Below are 17,420 nucleotides of genomic sequence, written 5' to 3' on the forward strand. Positions count from 1 at the left end.
TGCTCCAGGCTATGGCCCTGATATTTTCTGGATATCTCACAATTAAGTACAAAGCAGACAACAAGACAAACATGCTACTGCTGCGTAATAACTATTTCAGTTTCCTACTTCTTCTACTACGTATGCTCTTCTTACAGCTCATTTTCTTGGTAATCTTTATATTTTTTCATATCCCCCTTTTTTCCATCTAGCTTTTCCTCTTCTTCAGAAAAAGTTTAATTATATCCACCCCAACCTTTTCTATTCCTCCCTACCTCATTAGCAAAGGTTTTCTTAGATCAGCCTTCCATAATACTTACCAACACAACAGTGTCCTTCATATCATTATTATTCCACTGTCAAAAACTGTCCAGTCTCTTAAGCTTTGTCCTCTTCAATTTAGTCTACGCCATGGGTAGGCAACCTTGGCTCTTTTATGACTCGTGGACTTCAACTCCCAGAATTCCTGAGGAGTTGAGGTCCACGAGTCATAAAAGAGCCAAGGTTGCCTACCCCTGGACACCTAGCTTCTCCATCAATGCTGGGTAATTGGAAAAGCCTAAAAACAGGCAAAATAAGCCTTTACTGAACATTCTCTCCATTTTGGCATTAATTCCATTTTCTAAGATTTAACAACAACCGGAGGGAGGATCGTGGGCTCTCCCTATATGATCTCAGGGCTTTCACTGTAGGTAGAAACATAGGATTCAGCAACTGGAGAACATAATCATCATTTTACTTGTTACATGGTACACTGGAAAAGACATGATTGGTTGTCACAATAATACATTTTCATTACAATAAAATAGACTAGAAAACAGATTTCTGCAGCCTGGTCCTGTGAACTTGAATGTCTGCCTTTCTGAAGCCAGAAGTTGTATTTTAGAATCTACTGTGAAAATCCAACTTTAAGTTATTGTTCCAGCCATTTTACCTCATGCCTGCAATGCTAAAAACTAGTTATTAAGAGCTGTGTGTGTGTCTGCAAGTGAGCTTGTGAATATATGTGTATAAACTTAACCATAATCAATAGTTCCAATAATATGTACAAAAGCTGAGTGTTAGCATTTCTTCTGTCAAAATTTATTCATCTAGAGATTTCTTTGTATAAAACATTTCTTTAAAAATAAAAATTGATATAATTACACGATCTAAAAGATTCCAAGCTTCATTGCTTGGTGCAAAGAACGTGTAAGAGCCAGGTCCTTCAATTTCTTCCTTCAGTTTCGACATCTCAGAATAATGTTGAGTGGAGGTAGCTCCTACAATCCCCAAAGTGCCAAATATGTGATCTATTGGAGCCACTGAAAAAGAAAAATAACTTATAGTTATCCAATGCTTTTCTAAATTAGTTGCTCTTTATCTAGGGAATTATTAATGGAATTTGCTGAAGTATTGAAGTGCTTCCTGTTTGAATGCCCAGGTTTTAATGCAAATAAAGTTCCTTAGGATCTTTTGTGTTGATTTGAGTAACCTAGGATTTCTTCTGGCATGTGAAATCCAAGGAATTAGAAAGGGCACTCTTTTTACATTATTCTCTGCTGTGTGCAGGCTTGATTTATTCTTAGCCTGGTCCAACTTTCACATGGCAGAGGATAATCAATCTTTCTTTTTATGATGTCCCTAAACTGCTGAATGATCCAACAGAATAATATCACCAATTTGCCAAGAATACCCAACTTTAAATCAACATTTCAGGCTGTAGGGAAGATGTCACTGATGCCTTATCACAGCGTCTTGAAACTGTCAGGATTTGGCTAGGACAAAAGAAGTAGAATTGAACTCTTGACAAGATTCAAGTACAGTTTGTACATCAAAGCTCACCATCCACAGCCATGTTATCTCTGGACAAGCAAGCATTACCCTTGAAAGAACAGATTCATGATCTGGGAATCTTTTGAATTTATAGTTTCTGCTGGCTAAAAAGGCTTTGGCCCAGCATTGGCACCCATTATGACCCTACTTAGCACAAGATGCCCTTGGCCTAGGTAATTCATGCACTAATTACCACCAGTTTAATCTACTGCAATACATTTCACACAGGACATTTCAAAAATGCTTAAAATCTGCAATTAGTCCAAAATAAAACAGCCTCTGTTACTGCAGCTAGTTTCCATCATTGAGAACACATTACAGGCCCTGCACTGATTAGCTTCCAGGTACAATTTAAATATTTTTTTTACATAGATGAGTGGCACTTCTGCACCTACAAGGTTGCCTAGTCCAACATGAATTGCCCTAGGGGGAATTTATCCCTAATGTTCCACCATTGGGAAATAAAGGGAGCTGAAGCAATGAAACTGTTTGTTGGTGGCAACACCCGTACCCTGGAACAGTGTCTCTGTATGGTTCAGGTTGGAACGATCGTCTAGTTCATTAAAGGAAGAAAAATACTGCTGTTCAAGGGCATCTTCTTATTTTTTTCAAGTCAGTCTTCTTTTCTGTAGATGTTTTAAATTTGTCAAATTAATTATGGTGGACACAAATGTAAAAATAAAAAAATGGGTTGATTAAATAATTCCATGATAATACCTGCAGGACATCCTCGTTCTCCTTCCATTTTCATATAGCCTGGGCAGCATTCATATAAAACCGTTCTGCAGAGTACCAATACAAGATTATTTTATCTTTCTAAGTCTTAATATTTATTTAGTATCATTTTTAATCTAAACACATTTGAAGTGGATTAGAGGAATTATATAGAATATATAAAATATATAGAATATTGTAAAAATATACAAAAACAAAACGCACAAATACAAAAACCATATTAAAGCAACAATAAGAACAGATGCATTAAAAGTCTGTAATCAGAGTAAAAGCCAGGAACAAGAGTGATACACAGAGTAAAGGTAAAAGGCAGTTAAAGGAGGGATCCTGAATTTCCACAAGGAGGATAATTAATCTTTATTAAAAACCCTGTATCTGAAATTCCAACAATTTATATTTTGTATTTAATTTGCTACAGGGAAGCTCTCTAAGAATTAAAGCAAAGCTAGTTTGCAGTACTAACAGATCCTTAGTTTACCATTTACTAAATAACATTTTGCCCTCAAAATAGGTCATCACATTACTTAATTGCTCTGTAGTCCTTCAGTACTTTGATTCTGTTCAGGACCATATTCTTGAACGAGAGAACCTCCTAAACTCCAGTAGTCATCCTCCTGCAAGTCATTTATCCAATTTCAATTCTATTTTGCAGCAACAGAATTAGAAGCAACAGGTTTGTGTTGCAGTTCTACGCATTTATAGCAACAATCAAAATAAGCCAGTCTTTATTACAGTCTTTATAAGCTCAAAACAAATACTGTTTTCGATATATGAATGTTGTACAACTTGAGGAATTCTAGGTTCCCATATCCTAGATAGAGTTTTTATATCATTCCACTAAAGATTAATCTATAAAATTTGCTCTCTGAAATATATATGCAGGTAGTCCTTGTTTACTGACAGGAATTGAAACTGGGAATGCAGTCATAAGGTGCAACATCATGTGGCTTTCCAACAAACAAAATCAATGGGGAAGCTGACAGGAATTGACAAATGTTGATCATGTGTCTATGGGATGCTGCAATGTGATTGCAAGCAGATTGTCACATGCCCCAATTGCAACCAGGTGACCATAAGGACACTACAATGGTCACAGCTACAAGGCCCCATCAAAAATACCTCTCAGCGTTGCCATAATGAGTGGCAATCTATATATACAAGGGCTATCTGTATATTTATTTCCATCTAAATAGAACCATAAAAATCGAGCTGCCTATGCTACACTGACACTAAAAGTAATCCACACAAAATTAATAAATAAAATTATAAAGTATTATTATAATTATAGTTAATAGTCTTGAGCAGAACTTACGCTTTCTTTCCACAGATGGCTCCCTGGTACCAGTTCCTGCATGTGCTGAAATATTTCTTATTGGTTCCCATAACTTGCTGAAGAGCACAGACGTTTGGCCTGAAGAAAAAGAAAAAGGCCTATGTGAAAAATCCTTTACAATGTAAATGTTTACTTACTTAAAATATTTATATATTGCCTTTATGGTTGTGAATGTAGGACCATAAAAAAGCAAGACAGAAAGAAAAATCAACTCATTTGGGGTGTGGTGCTGGAGGAAGCTCCAGCATGCAACCTCACTGAATGCCTTTTCCAATTCTGAACCATTTTGTGTCTCCATATTCCATTCTTACAGTGGCTGCCTTATCAGAGTACAATGACTAAATGAGCTGGATGTGGTCTAGTGATATTCTCAGTTCTTTGAGGCAGTTCCAGGACTTGTCATGGTCAACATAATTGAAGAAAGCACATGAAGAGGTCTTTTAGGTATTCCTTTGCTTTTTCCATCTTCCAACGCAGACTGGCAATATGATCACCCATTCCTCTCCCTTTCTGAAACCTGGCTTGTAGATCAGGCAGTTTTCTGTTGGCAGTTGGATTCAAACATTGCTGGATTATCTTCGAGAGAATTTTACTCACGTGTGGTATCAAGGCTACGATTCAGTGATTGGAACATATCACCTTTCTTTGGAATAAATATCAACCTTTTCCATTATTTTGGTCACTGACCAGACTTCCACATAGTTTGCCAAAGCGCTGTCAGTGCTTTTGTTGGCAGTGGTCTCAGCAACTCTGCAGGAATTCCATCAACTCCTGGGGCTTTGGGGTTAGTCAACTGGTTGAGTGCCCACACTACTTTCTCCTACAGGATACCAGGTTCCATTTCTGGTAAGTCAGTTTCTCCTCTTATGGCTTGGCTTTGTTTTTTCTTTGTGTAAAGTTGTTCTGCATATTCCTCCAAGCTTTCTCTGATTGTTTGTTGGTCATGCAGTTCCTGTCCTTGATGTTCTCTGACCACAGCCTTTCTTGCTATAAAGGAGTTTCTGGCCTTTACATAAGTGAAAAAGTCTCTTTTATGACCTCTCATGGCTCCTTCCTCCAGTTTCTTACATTGCTCAGCCCAGTACTTTCCTTTATACAGTATTTTTCTTGCCTCTCTCTGGAATTTTGTGTTTAGTCTTCTCATTTCTTCTCTGTCACCAATGGCTTTTGCTTTCCTTCTCTCTTCTGCAGTCTCTCTTGTAGCTTCTGATATCAATTTGGCCAAGTTCATTGGTTTCTTGTATATATTTTTGGGCTACTAGTTGTTTTTATTTCCTCCCATAGCTCATCTAGTTGTCTTTCTGTGATGTTGAACAATTCAAATCTGTTCTTAACTTCAACTGTATATGCCGGGGAAATCTTCTCAACATTAAATTTCTGAATCATGGGTGAATAGATGAATCAGATGGTTTCTTGCCTCATTTTGTTCACCAAGGCCAAACTTGCCTGTGATCCCTGTTTCTTCCATTTCCATCTCCCACTTTTGCATTGAAATCTGCAATAATATCAGGGCTTTTTTTCTCATAGAACGCTCAGAACGGAGTTCCGGCACCTTTTTTGGATGGAACCTTGTAGGGTAGGCAAGGCGGGTTGTATAACATATGTGAGTTCCAGCACCTTTTTCTTTTACAAAAAAAGCACTGAATAATATAGATGTCTTTCTTTGGTGTTTGTTTCAAAGTTTCCTGAATTTTAGGGTACTGCTGAGTCCACAGTGGGAGCATAAACTTGCAGAATTGTCATGATATGTATTGCCATTTCCTATCACTATTCAAAACCTTTCTATGGTTCTGCCTTTTTTATGCAATATGAAACCCACTCCTTTTCTTCTGATGGTATCACTGTCAGAGTAATATACTATATGACCATGAGAGTTGAAGGAGCCACAGCCAGTCCAACGAATTTCACTGATGCCTAGTATATCATTGTTGAGCCTATTCATTTCATTCTTAACAATGTTTAGCTTTCCTAGATTTAAGTCATTGATATTCCATGTTTCTAATTTGAAGAGTGGAGAGATCTCTTTTCACTAGGAACTGTGTCAATAACTGGGGGAGGTGGGCATTAGGATTTACCCAATCTGCATCATGGATACTCCTGCTACAATAATTGTCTCTTTGCTCTTCCTCTGTAGCTTTATTGGTACCTCCCAGCCAGGGGAACTCACTGCTTGGTACCATATCTTCTACATTTTTGAGTTGATCCATAAAGATCATCATTATACTTCTTTAATGTGGTCATCTTCAGAAAATTATACATCATTTTACTATTGTACAGTAGTAATGGTGGCTCTAATCTAGGCCACACTGACTGATGTGCCCCCTATACTGCTGATGTGAAGACTTACATTTTTAGAATGATTCAGATGGAGGGGCAGCATTGGTGCCCTTGAAGCTTTGGAACCTTAGACTACTGCCTACTAGACCTTAGTGTAAAGGCTATTCTCAGGGCTTTTTTCTCATAGAACGCTCAGAACGGAGTTCCAGCACCTTTTTTGGATGGAACCTTGTAGGGTAGGCAAGGCGGGTTGTATGACATGTGTGAGTTACGGCACCTTTTTCTTTTACAAAAAAAGCACTGGCTATTCTACATTGTACAATTTAAAATACAGTAAAACATAAGCAAATAAAAGTATATTAAAATATTTAATATTAATATTAAACAGAGATCAGGCATAAACTATATTTGATAGATATATTGTAGAAGCAGAAATGTGAGAGTACAGTCAAATAACAGTGTTAAAGGTTATCAAAGAACTCCTAGACCCATTAATATGAATTTGGCCTATGTCTAGCAACTGGAGGGGAGAAGGCATGCCTATACCAGCCTAAACTAGCCAATAGGTGCTCAGCAGATCCCATCCTGGACTACATCACCAACAATACCATTACTGAAGCAGCTAAATCAGGTACATGGCAGAAATTGACTTGGGAGAATAGAAAAAAACCAAACAGTTCAAAACAACATTAAACAACTTCCACTGACGGCTAGGAATAAATCTGTGCTCATCAGAATATCCTTCTAACCATAGCACAATGATGCTTATCATAATATTATCATCAACTGTCCATTTTTCAGGTTTCATATTCACACACATTTAGGCAGGAAAAATCAAATGCACAGGTGTAGTATAGGTGGTACCTTGATCAATAGTAGCAACTGTGAGAGAGATCTCGGAGTCCTAGTGGACAATCACTTAAATATGAGCCAGCAGTGTGCTGCAGCTGCCAAAAAAGCCAACACAGTGCTAGGCTGCATTAACAGAGGGATAGAATCAAGATCACGTGAAGTACTAATACCACTTTACAATGCCTTGATAAGGCCACACCTGGAATACTGCATCCAGTTTTGGTCACCACAATGTAAAAAAGATGTTGAGACTCTAGAAAGAGTACAGAGAAGAGCAACAAAGATGATTGGGGGACTGGAGGCTAAAACATATAGGGAACGGTTGCTGGAATTGGGTATGTGTAGTTTAATGAAGAGAAGGGTGAGGGGTGACATGATAGCAGTGTTCCAATATCTCAGGGGCTGCCACAAAGAAGAGGGAGTCAAGCTATTCTCCAAAGCACCTGAAAGCAGGACAAGAAGCAATGGATGGAAACTAGTCAAGGAGAGAAGCAACCTAGAACTAAGGAGAAACTTCCTGACAGTTAGAACAATTAACCAGTGGAACAACCTGCCTCCAGAGGTGGTGAATGCTCCAACACTGGAAGTTTTTAAGAAGAGACTAGCCAGCCACTTGTCTGAAATGGTATAGGGTTTCCTGCCTTAGCAGGGGGTTGGACTAGATGACCTCCAAGGTCCCTTCCAACTTCTTCTTCTTATTATTATTATTATTATTATTATTATTATTATTATTATTATTATTATTATTATTATTATTATTATTATTATTATTATTATTATCACCCAATTGTTAAATGATGATAGCAATTTACTAGGCTGAGTAAAAAACCTCCAAAGTCCTTTCCAGCTCTATTCTTATTGATTGATTGATTGAATTTTTAAGGCACCTTTTTATTTCCAGCCAATTTATGCATGGAAGAGATGACACTTCCCTTTTGATTTGTCCTACAAGAAAACTGTAAGGCAGCATGACTTCTGGCCTAGTAACCTGAGTATGAATCAAGCCCAGCAAGTGAGGGCAATGCAAAATTTCTGATATCTGAGCCTGGAGCAAACCACTTTAATATGGCTGTGAGGGAGATGAATCTACTGAACGGTGAGGAAATAGCAAACTTGCACCTTCACCCCACAAGTTTCAGCCCTCTTATTTGTGCATGTATGCAAAAGATTGTGTTTGTGTCATAGCGCAATCTGCTTTCATCATTTTTATGAAAGCCTCCAATCCTGCAGGTGCCTCCCTGTTTTATTTAAGAATTATTTACTCTGATTCCATATAATAAAATTTTAAATAAGAAGTCCACAGAAAATGCCCTATGGCACTTTGATAAAGCCATGTTTGGTTACTTGCTGGAATTATCACACTCTTTTCTGTTGTCTTGTTCTGTTGTCATTCTGAAGTTGTTTCTCTTATATTCTTTTTTCTCATACCTAAATGACTAAAGGCTGGAGACCAATAATTATTATTTCATAGGTCTGTAAGGCTAGATCTAGAAAGCAGGCAATGGCATACATTTCTGAAAATCCTTGCCAAGAAAACTATAGGGACTTGTCCAGGCAGACTTCAAGAATCAGCCACAATTGAACAGAAGGGGGGGGGGGAAGGCTAGATACTATTACAATGCAAAATCATCTTGCTTTTATTGTGCAATCCATCTACTTAGAGAATTGCCTCTTAAGATTCCATACATATATGTAGTTGTGGCAGTGATGTTCCATTACCTATTCAAGAGCTAAAATCTTTTTCTCATTCTTGACTAGACAATTGTTACCATCCACAGGTTCTGCTTGTTTTGTTTGTTTTCAGAAAAAATGGTCCTGTACTTCTGTAGTTCTGTTCTGAAACCAGCAATGGAGTAATTCACACCTGGATTTGATTAGGAACAAGGAATCATCCACAGTATAGCCTGAAGTGAATTATTGAGACCTAGACTTAATTTTATGGCTCGGTAACATCAATAACTGTGAGAGGGATTGAGATGTCCTAATGGACCACCACTTATGTATGAGCCACCAATATGTTGCAGCTGCCAAAAAAGCCAATGTAATCCTAGGTTGCTTCAACAAAGGGATAGCATCAATATCACAATGTTCCATACTGCGCCAGTACTGCCACACTTGGAATACTGTGCCCAGTTCTGGTCGCCACAATACCAAACAGATGATGTGACTCTAGAATGAATGCAGAAAAGAACAACAAAGATGGTCTGGAGGCTAAACTGTATGATGAATACTTAAGAGAACTAGTCATGTCCATTACGTATGCATGTGTTTGCTTCCATAAGTTCTGGTACTTCATCGCTGGAGGCTTCTAGGTCCCTTCCAGCAATATGATTCTGTGAAATCTGAAGGTGGAGGTCCACTTTGTCCTTATTATACTCATAAGTATTTAATAGAAATAGATACAGCTTTTTTCTGCAGAAATGATACTTTGGTAATATGAATGTGTATCAACTTGACAGCAGGTAAACTTGTGATTACTGTTAGAGTTTGATATAACATGGATAAATGTCACTGGATCCAATCTGGGTCGGTCACTGGGACCAGAGGTTTTTGTCTGACCCAGACTGAATTCTGAATTCTGCAACATTATCTTGGGACATGTATATTCACCTTCATTCATATATAAATGTTTTAAATAATAAAATAAAATTATAAGAGAATGGTTAATATTTTGCTTCCCATTTTTCCCACTGGAAATATTATGTAATTCAGTTGATTGATTTGATTGCCCACGTTTGAAATAAAATCAGAAGACCAAAATAAATAATTCTACAACTAAACAAAAACATATTTTGAATAAAATGAATCATTTTAATCTGAAAAAAATAATTTTCTCTATAAGTTGAATACATTACATAATATTGTTCCTTTTTAGTAATTTCAAACAGTATTGTAATAAATTAAAATGTTTCTTTTATATAAAAATGCATTTGCTATTTAATCCCTCATAGTGTTCATTTTTGCAAAGTATGTGAATATTGTATATATTATAACTAGAGATACACAAACATAAAAACATTATATATGTATTTAATAAATTATTTAATTAAATGCATTTCATTCTGAATTTCTTGTGTCAAAATTTTGATAAAACCCAATTATTAACCAATATATTTGCCACATGGCTATAGTTTAAACAAAGTTTAAAAGAAAGCCAAAGAAACAATTCAACATTTTCAAATGTGATAATTTTAATAATAACTGTATCTTATTACATCTATGTAGAAGGGCTATGTAAATTTTAAAAGTATTTTGGAGAGTCACATTAACAAGCCTCAGCCTATTAATAAGTTAAAATGCAGTAATTATTTTGTTTCAACTCCACAAAAACAAAACTTGGAAGATTGTGCAATAATTTTTATCCATGTGAAACATAATGCTTACCCTTGATCACGTGCCCTGATTCGACTGTGGGTCAAAATCTTGTCATAATGAGCAGTGGAAGATTCTGCTAGATGAAGAAACGGCATAAAACAAATAGCGATTGTAACAACCCAAAGGAGGTCCATGTTTCTGTCTCTCTGTTTCTTGAACGTCTGAGAAGAGAACTGGCAAAGACTCTAGAGAGCTCAAAGTTTATATCCAAGATGCAAGACGGAGGGAGGAGAAAATATATCAACCTGAAACTTTGAACCACCCTCTGAGAAAAAGGAGCATCAGATGATTGTAACCTATTCTACATGTGTGTGAATTACAAAGCAATCTATTCATTTTGATAGCTCCCATAAAATTAATTAGAGCTTATGATTATAGATTTAATGACAGTTTATAATGCAGCAAATTTAAAGTTTCTGGATAGCCTCACAAGTTCAACTGACTGAATGTTTTTCCACACAGAGATATATAAAATATATATAAAACATGAGATACTATTTTTTTTCTAACATAGTTCTTTATGAGATATGAGTCTTCATTCTGCCTATAGAAAGTAGACATGCCACATTACTTTATATTATAAGCATTTTAAGTACTCCTCATCCAGAAGGATCAAACCAGAGTTAGTGCTAGTACTCTTCTTGACGTACTACTTGATGCACTTTTTCTGTATAAAATAACAAAGAAAAATAGGATATTTTATGGAGAAACATGATATCTGGAACCATCAGTCTCAAATAGTTAATTTTAGGAAAATTGTTTAATATATTCATCCTAATTTGATAAAACACATTTATTTATAGGTAATTTCAATAAGAGTAATAAATATTTAGCAATGTGTTATAAACAATTGTAAAATATTGATTAATAATATTCACAATAAGTCAATGAAAAACTAGGAATACTGGTGCTGATAGTTTAAGTTACTTAGGAAATGATTTCACAGTTTCCTATGAGGACAGGAATTGATCAAGCCAAGAGTTTTTCAAAACACCTGTTTTGTGGAACTTTAGGATTCCATAAAAGACTCCTGGTGGACACCACTTGAACTTTTTCAGTACTTTAAAAACATACAATAATCTGTTTCACATGAGTAAACTAGGACATACAGTATATCTCCTATATATTCGAAGAACCTTTGACTGTGGTATGCATGTAGAATCAGAATAACAGAATAACAGAGTTGGAAGGGATCTTGGAGATCTTCTAGTCCAATCCCTGCTCAAACAGGAGACCCTATACCATTTCGGACAAATGGATGTCTAATCTCTTAAAAGTGACAGAGCACTCACAAATTCTGGAGGCAAGCCTTTCCACTAATTAATTGTTCTCACTGTCAGGAATTTTCTCTTTAATTCTAGATTGGAGCTGTCTTGGATCTCTCTTCAATAATCTTCTATCCATTACTTCCTGTCCTGGCCTAAGGTTCTTTGGAGAATAGGCTTTTCTGTGACATCCCCCTCATATATTGGAAGACTGCTATCATGTCACCTCTAGTCCTTCACTTCCTTAGACTAGATATACCTAGTTCCTAAAACCATATATCATATAGTTTATCTTCCAGTCTCCTAATCATCTTTGTTGTTCTTCTCTGCACTCTTTCTAAAGTCTCCACATTTTTTGTATCAAGGTAACCAAAACTGGACCTGATTTTCCAAATGTGGTCTTACTAGTGAAGTATAAAGCAGTGCTAACATTTTACATGATCTCTGTTCATGCAGTCTAGGACTGCATTGGTTCTTTTGGCAGCTGCAGCACACTGCTAGCTCATACTTAAGAAGTTGTCCACCAGAATACCCAGATTCCTCTCACAATTACTGCTGTTGAGCCAAGTCCACCTATTCTATACCTACATGTTTGATTTCTCTTGCCTAACTGGAGTCCAAATATACTATGTCTATGGCATTTTGCTGGTGCACTAATGTAATCACTTTGTCAAAGAATGCAATAAGTTTTGTCCAGCATGTTCTGTTCTTGACAAACCTATGTTGACTTCTAGTGATAACTTTGCTTGTTTCTAGATGTTTACAGATCCATTGTTTGCTTGTTTTTTCCAGGATGTTCCCAGGTATTGTTGTCGGGCTGATTAGTCTGTAGTTTCCTGGATCCATTTCCCCCCTCTTTTTAAAGATTAGAATCATATCATATTTCCAGTCTTCTGGTATTCCCTGGTGCTCTAGGATCTTTAAAAGATATGGTTCAGTGGTTCTCAGATCACTTTACACTGCTACCAAATATGGTGCTGATGAGAGAGTAGGGACAATACTCTTATTGGCATAGGACCACTTGATAACTCCTTTTTCCTACACTTTAATATGTGAGTGGTGTCATATTGTGAACCCTTCTAATAACTTTCTTACAACTGGGTCTTTAAATCAAGATGATTTTGCAGAGTTAAGTGACTGCTAATTTAAATTTTAATTAAATTACAGTGCATTAATGTTAACATTTCCAATAATAATACCAAGACTTAACAATTGTCAATAAGAAAGACTAAAAAATCTGGATAGTGGATGTGGCAGTACATGTAGACAGCAGAGAAGAGAAGGAACTGGAGGAAATCACAAAATACAAAAACCTGCAAATAAAAGTAGACTGTGGTAAAAGAAGGCAAAGGTAATGCTAATAGTGATAGGCACTTTGGATGCAATCCCAAAACATCTGGAGCACCACTTGAACTCCATGGACATTGACAAAATCACTATCAGTCAATTGCAAAAGGCAGCTTTACTGGGAACAGCTTACATCAGTGACAATAACACCATCAAATATCCACATCTGCCTACTCCAGATCCTTGGAAAGGATTCAATAGGTGGATAAAAATGCCAAAACCAAACTAAACATCTTCTGACTGGGATGAACCATAATATTAGCACAGAGCTTTATTAGGAAATAAACCCACTTGCTAAGTCAGAAAATATCAGAAGTTTACTTTTATTTAAATCTTCTTCCCACATTTGCCAAGAAACAGAAAGGTTAAGCTTGATTTCCCAATTCAAATTCACCAATTAAAAATGGAGAAATTAATAAGTAATTGCAGAAGTGTCAATAGCAGTGTTTCCTAAATTACCAGGGTCTTACAGAGAGATGTCATGTGTGATGGCTTATAAGTGGCATAAACATAAGGAGAGAGAGAGAGAGAGAATAGAAACGACATTGATACTTTTCTTGGTATCTATAATTAAAGTGGATTAGAATCCTGTTAATCGAGAGGAATATAAGAGATGCTAGGATAGCCATTATAAAATCTATTTATTGTAGTTTCAAAATTTGAAACATAAAGAACTTCTGCTTTTCTTGCAAAATTAATCAGAATTGGTCCCAAATCTTGTGGCATTCTGCCATAATCATCTCTCTAATCTATCCTTTAAAAATGTTCTGAAATATAACATTGATAGTCTCTGGAGACCTCTAGTGGGCAAAATGTATGGACAGTCCCCCAAGATGTTTACTCAAATAGACCATATACAGTGACTTTATAAATATATAAAGGATATATATCTTGACATATATCCTATATAGAGAGCTCAAAAGCAGGGAGGCTAGGAATTACACAGTTTAAGAATATATTTTCAAGATCTCTCCTTTCTGCCCTCCAACCTCGACTTCCTTTAACAGCTAAAACTAAAAGTGACAACACTTAATCAATGGAATAGTTTGGCTCCTGGAGTTATGGGTGCTCCATCACTGGAGGTTTTCAAAAATAGACTGGCCAACCATTTGACTGGGATGCTATAACATCTCTTGTCTTGAGCAGGGGATTGGATTAGAAGACCTCTGACATCCCTTCCAGCCCTATAATTCTATGTTCTATACTGCTGGAAGGGACCTTAGAAGTTTTCTAGTCCAACCCCTACCGAAGGCAAGAGACTGCACAGTAAGGACATGTTTTTTAATTCATTTCAGAAGACCCATGTAAATAATGGATCCAAATAGAAATTATATCAGAGCCAAATTGTTTTATAAATCAATGGTTCTTCCCCTTCCCAAACTTTTCTTAAAGACTAGACAACCTGTGACCCATTAGGGCATTGTTCCAGAGATAGTGCATAACCCAAGCAGAGAAAGAGAATAAGCATGCGAGGGCAAAAAATCAGTGGGAGCACAAGTGACTTTCATTTTCTTGATGGCTTTCTCAATTACGTTTTCTTGCAGGAATAAGGCAGTGAACATCAAAAACATTCCTTCCTTCCTTCCTTCCTTCCTTCCTTCCTCCCTCCCTCCCTCCCTCCCTCCCTCCCTCCTTCCTTTCCATTCATCTCTCTTCTTTCCTTCCCTCCCTTCATCTCTTTCCCTCTTTCTTCCTTTACTTTCCAACTGGCAGTTAGGGGTGGCTACCAGTTGGGAAAGAGAGTGTTTGCAAGTGTCAATACAATGCAGTATTACAAATTTTATTAGTTTATTGAAATACAAACTACAAAGAAAAATGAAAACAATGGGAAGGTAGGGTAAGAAAAAGGAAAAAGGAAAAAACGTAGAGTAAAAGGAGAAAGAAAAAGAAAAGCATTAACCTCTGACTGTTTGTAGCACAATAGAATAAGGTAATAATACACAACCTCAACTTTTTACTTTTACATAGTATTATATACTAGCCATTTCTATAACAATAAACCTATCTAATCAGCAAAACCCAATAAAAGTGTCAGAACCCATTTCAGCCTACATCTTAGGAAAGAAGGACTCTTGGAGACAAGGTTTTCCAAGTAGGAACTTTTACTAAGAAATAGGCGATGGCAGGATCTGAAGAATCCCCTCAGAGATCAATATTTTAAAGTGTCCCCAAGCAAACTCCACCCCTCAGTTCATTCAGTCAATTCCAGATCAGCCAAGCTCCAGGTGGGACAAGAGAAACAGGAGTCCATTCATAGCAGGATCATTCCCACCCCCTCACATTTCATCTGGAGAAACAACCCAGATTCCAGAGGCTTTCATTCCTCATTTTCCACCCCCTTTCCTAGCTGTCCACAAGATAAGAGGGTAATTGGTTATATTGTGATAGATAGCAGGCAGGCAGAATACACAAAAGGTTACAATTAACGAAGGAAGGGAAAGTAATAAAATCCCATGCTTGTTCCCTCTTCTCCTTGGGAATGGCAGAATCCAGGGGAAAGTGAGATTTGGGGTTTGCACAGAAGAGATAGTTAGAAATGAAATATAAATGGATTCTGACATCCTGCCCCCCCTTTAAAAATAGGACAGATCCACCTGTAAAGGAAACAAAAATATAGATGTTAGCCCAGTTTGCTGGGATATTCTGTATGAAACCTCTTTAGGTGCTCTAATGTGCCGTTTACTGACCAACCCATTTTCTGATGAGGGAAGATGTTTCCAAGCTACTAAGTATTGAATTGCTCTGTGGTGCTTTCTAGAATCTAGGATTTCTTTTACCTCGAAGTGTTGTTCTCCTTCAACCATGATAGGAGGTGGGGGGGTTGGTCGTAAGGTTGACTGTCGTTTCCTTTTTCGCAAACTGCAGTGAAAATTGGGTGTACAGTATTTGCCTAAGATTTTTGGGTAGTTCTAATTCTACTGTTACTGGGTTTATGATTCTTTTAATTGGAAAAGGTCCAATATATTTTGGTCCGAGTTTTTTACAGGGCTTTAGGGATTTTAGGTATTTTGTGGATAACTATACCATCTCTCCTACCCTGACTGGTGTGGGATCAACTCTCTTTTTCTCTGACTGTGCTTTGTATGCTTGCCTACCTTTGTCTAAAGCTTTCCTAATGATTGGCCAGGAGTTTTGCAATTGTGAATCCATTCTTCAGTCATTTGGGAGTAGTTCTGGCATAGGGTTGAAACTTTGACCGGTGGCTATTTGAAAAGGAGTGTAGCCTGTGCTGGAGTGGACTGCATTATTGTAAGCAACGTCTGTGAAAGAGAGTAGGTCTGTTAGGCATATGGTTATAGCCTACCTGGTTGGGTTGGAAATATATAAACCATGATGTTATAACCTTAAGGTGCTAATTGGCCAATGGGTGTGTAAGTTTTTCCAACGGCCATAAGAGGGAGCTAGAAACGTGGCTTCTCTCTCTCTTTGCTCTCATTGTTTTTGCTTTTTTGGCTTACTACTGTGTTAAACCTTAGGAACTTGATCTTCAGACCGGTAAGAAGACATTGTATTTTGGATACTCCCTGAACTGTTGCTGTTGCTTATCTGTTGTTATTCGTGTATGACCTAGACTGTTTATTCAGATTGTGTTTTTTGTTTTTAAACCTAATAGTAAAGTATTTTTCTATTTATCACAACTCAGTGTATCTGTGTGGTTACTGTGTGACTCTTACTATTCTCAGCACGCTTTTGCCTGTGTAGGTTCCTGATAACTCAAGAAGCACTTTGCTAACAAGGTCCATCCAATTTCTTTGCTGGAAATTAATAAAGCATCTTACGTATTGCTCAAGTACTGAGTTCAAGCGTTCCAATTGACCGTTCCCCTGAGGATGATGACTAGATGTCAGTCCCTGAGTAGATCCTAAGAGGGATAAAAATTCCTAACAAAATGTTGATGTAAATGTTCTGTTCCAGCCTACTACCGGCCCTGCAGAAAAGGCAGGGACAACCCCTTTACAAAAGGCAAAAGGCTGGAAGTAAGCCTGCCAAATTTATTTACACAAAACAGATCCAAAACAGAGCAAACTGAGCAAAACAAAATACGAACCACTAAAACAGAAGCTGCTCAAACGGTTGCCTTCAGCAACCAGCCCTCCCACACATTCCCCTTTTAAACAGTTTCAAGGCGTGGCTTCTCTTTGCCTCCTTCCGAGGTGCCCCATTGCCTTCCTCTGTTTACTCCTGCTTGACTGCCTCCTGCTTCGGGCGTCCTTGAACAAAGCCAGCTGTGGGTCATCTTCATCCAAGCTGTCAGGCTCACACAACTGGGTCTGAGTAGTAACCAGATGGGAGGGGCCTGGATGAGAGCTCTGCGATGCCTCAGAACTGTCCTCTGCAGGCTCTCAAAACCCCTCCTCCTGCTCCTCCTCTGAATCGTCCGACCCAACTACCGAACCCAGAGGCTGACACTGAATCACAACACTATCCCGCACCACAGGGCC

At 37.5% G+C, this 17,420-nt stretch overlaps 1 protein-coding gene across 2 annotated transcripts in view; it reads right to left on the reverse strand.

Annotated features, from left to right (window-relative positions):
• The window catches only part of POSTN (periostin), a 103,806-nt gene extending 93,280 nt beyond the window's left edge, over window positions 1-10,526 (reverse strand). For both annotated transcript variants that reach the window (XM_081321223.1, XM_081321222.1), the window contains exons 1-4: window positions 10,376-10,526; window positions 3,842-3,940; window positions 2,512-2,576; window positions 1,126-1,283 (exon numbers count right to left, since the gene is read on the reverse strand). In XM_081321223.1, the coding sequence (XP_081177349.1) occupies window positions 1,126-1,283; window positions 2,512-2,576; window positions 3,842-3,940; window positions 10,376-10,500 (447 nt within the window). In that variant the 5' untranslated portion in view covers window positions 10,501-10,526. The remainder of the gene's footprint in view (window positions 1-1,125; window positions 1,284-2,511; window positions 2,577-3,841; window positions 3,941-10,375) is intronic.
• Between the last annotated feature and the right edge of the window lie 6,894 nt (window positions 10,527-17,420).

This window comes from Vipera berus (assembly GCF_964194415.1).
Source record: "Vipera berus genome assembly, chromosome: 2".
Taxonomy (NCBI): domain Eukaryota; kingdom Metazoa; phylum Chordata; class Lepidosauria; order Squamata; family Viperidae; genus Vipera; species Vipera berus.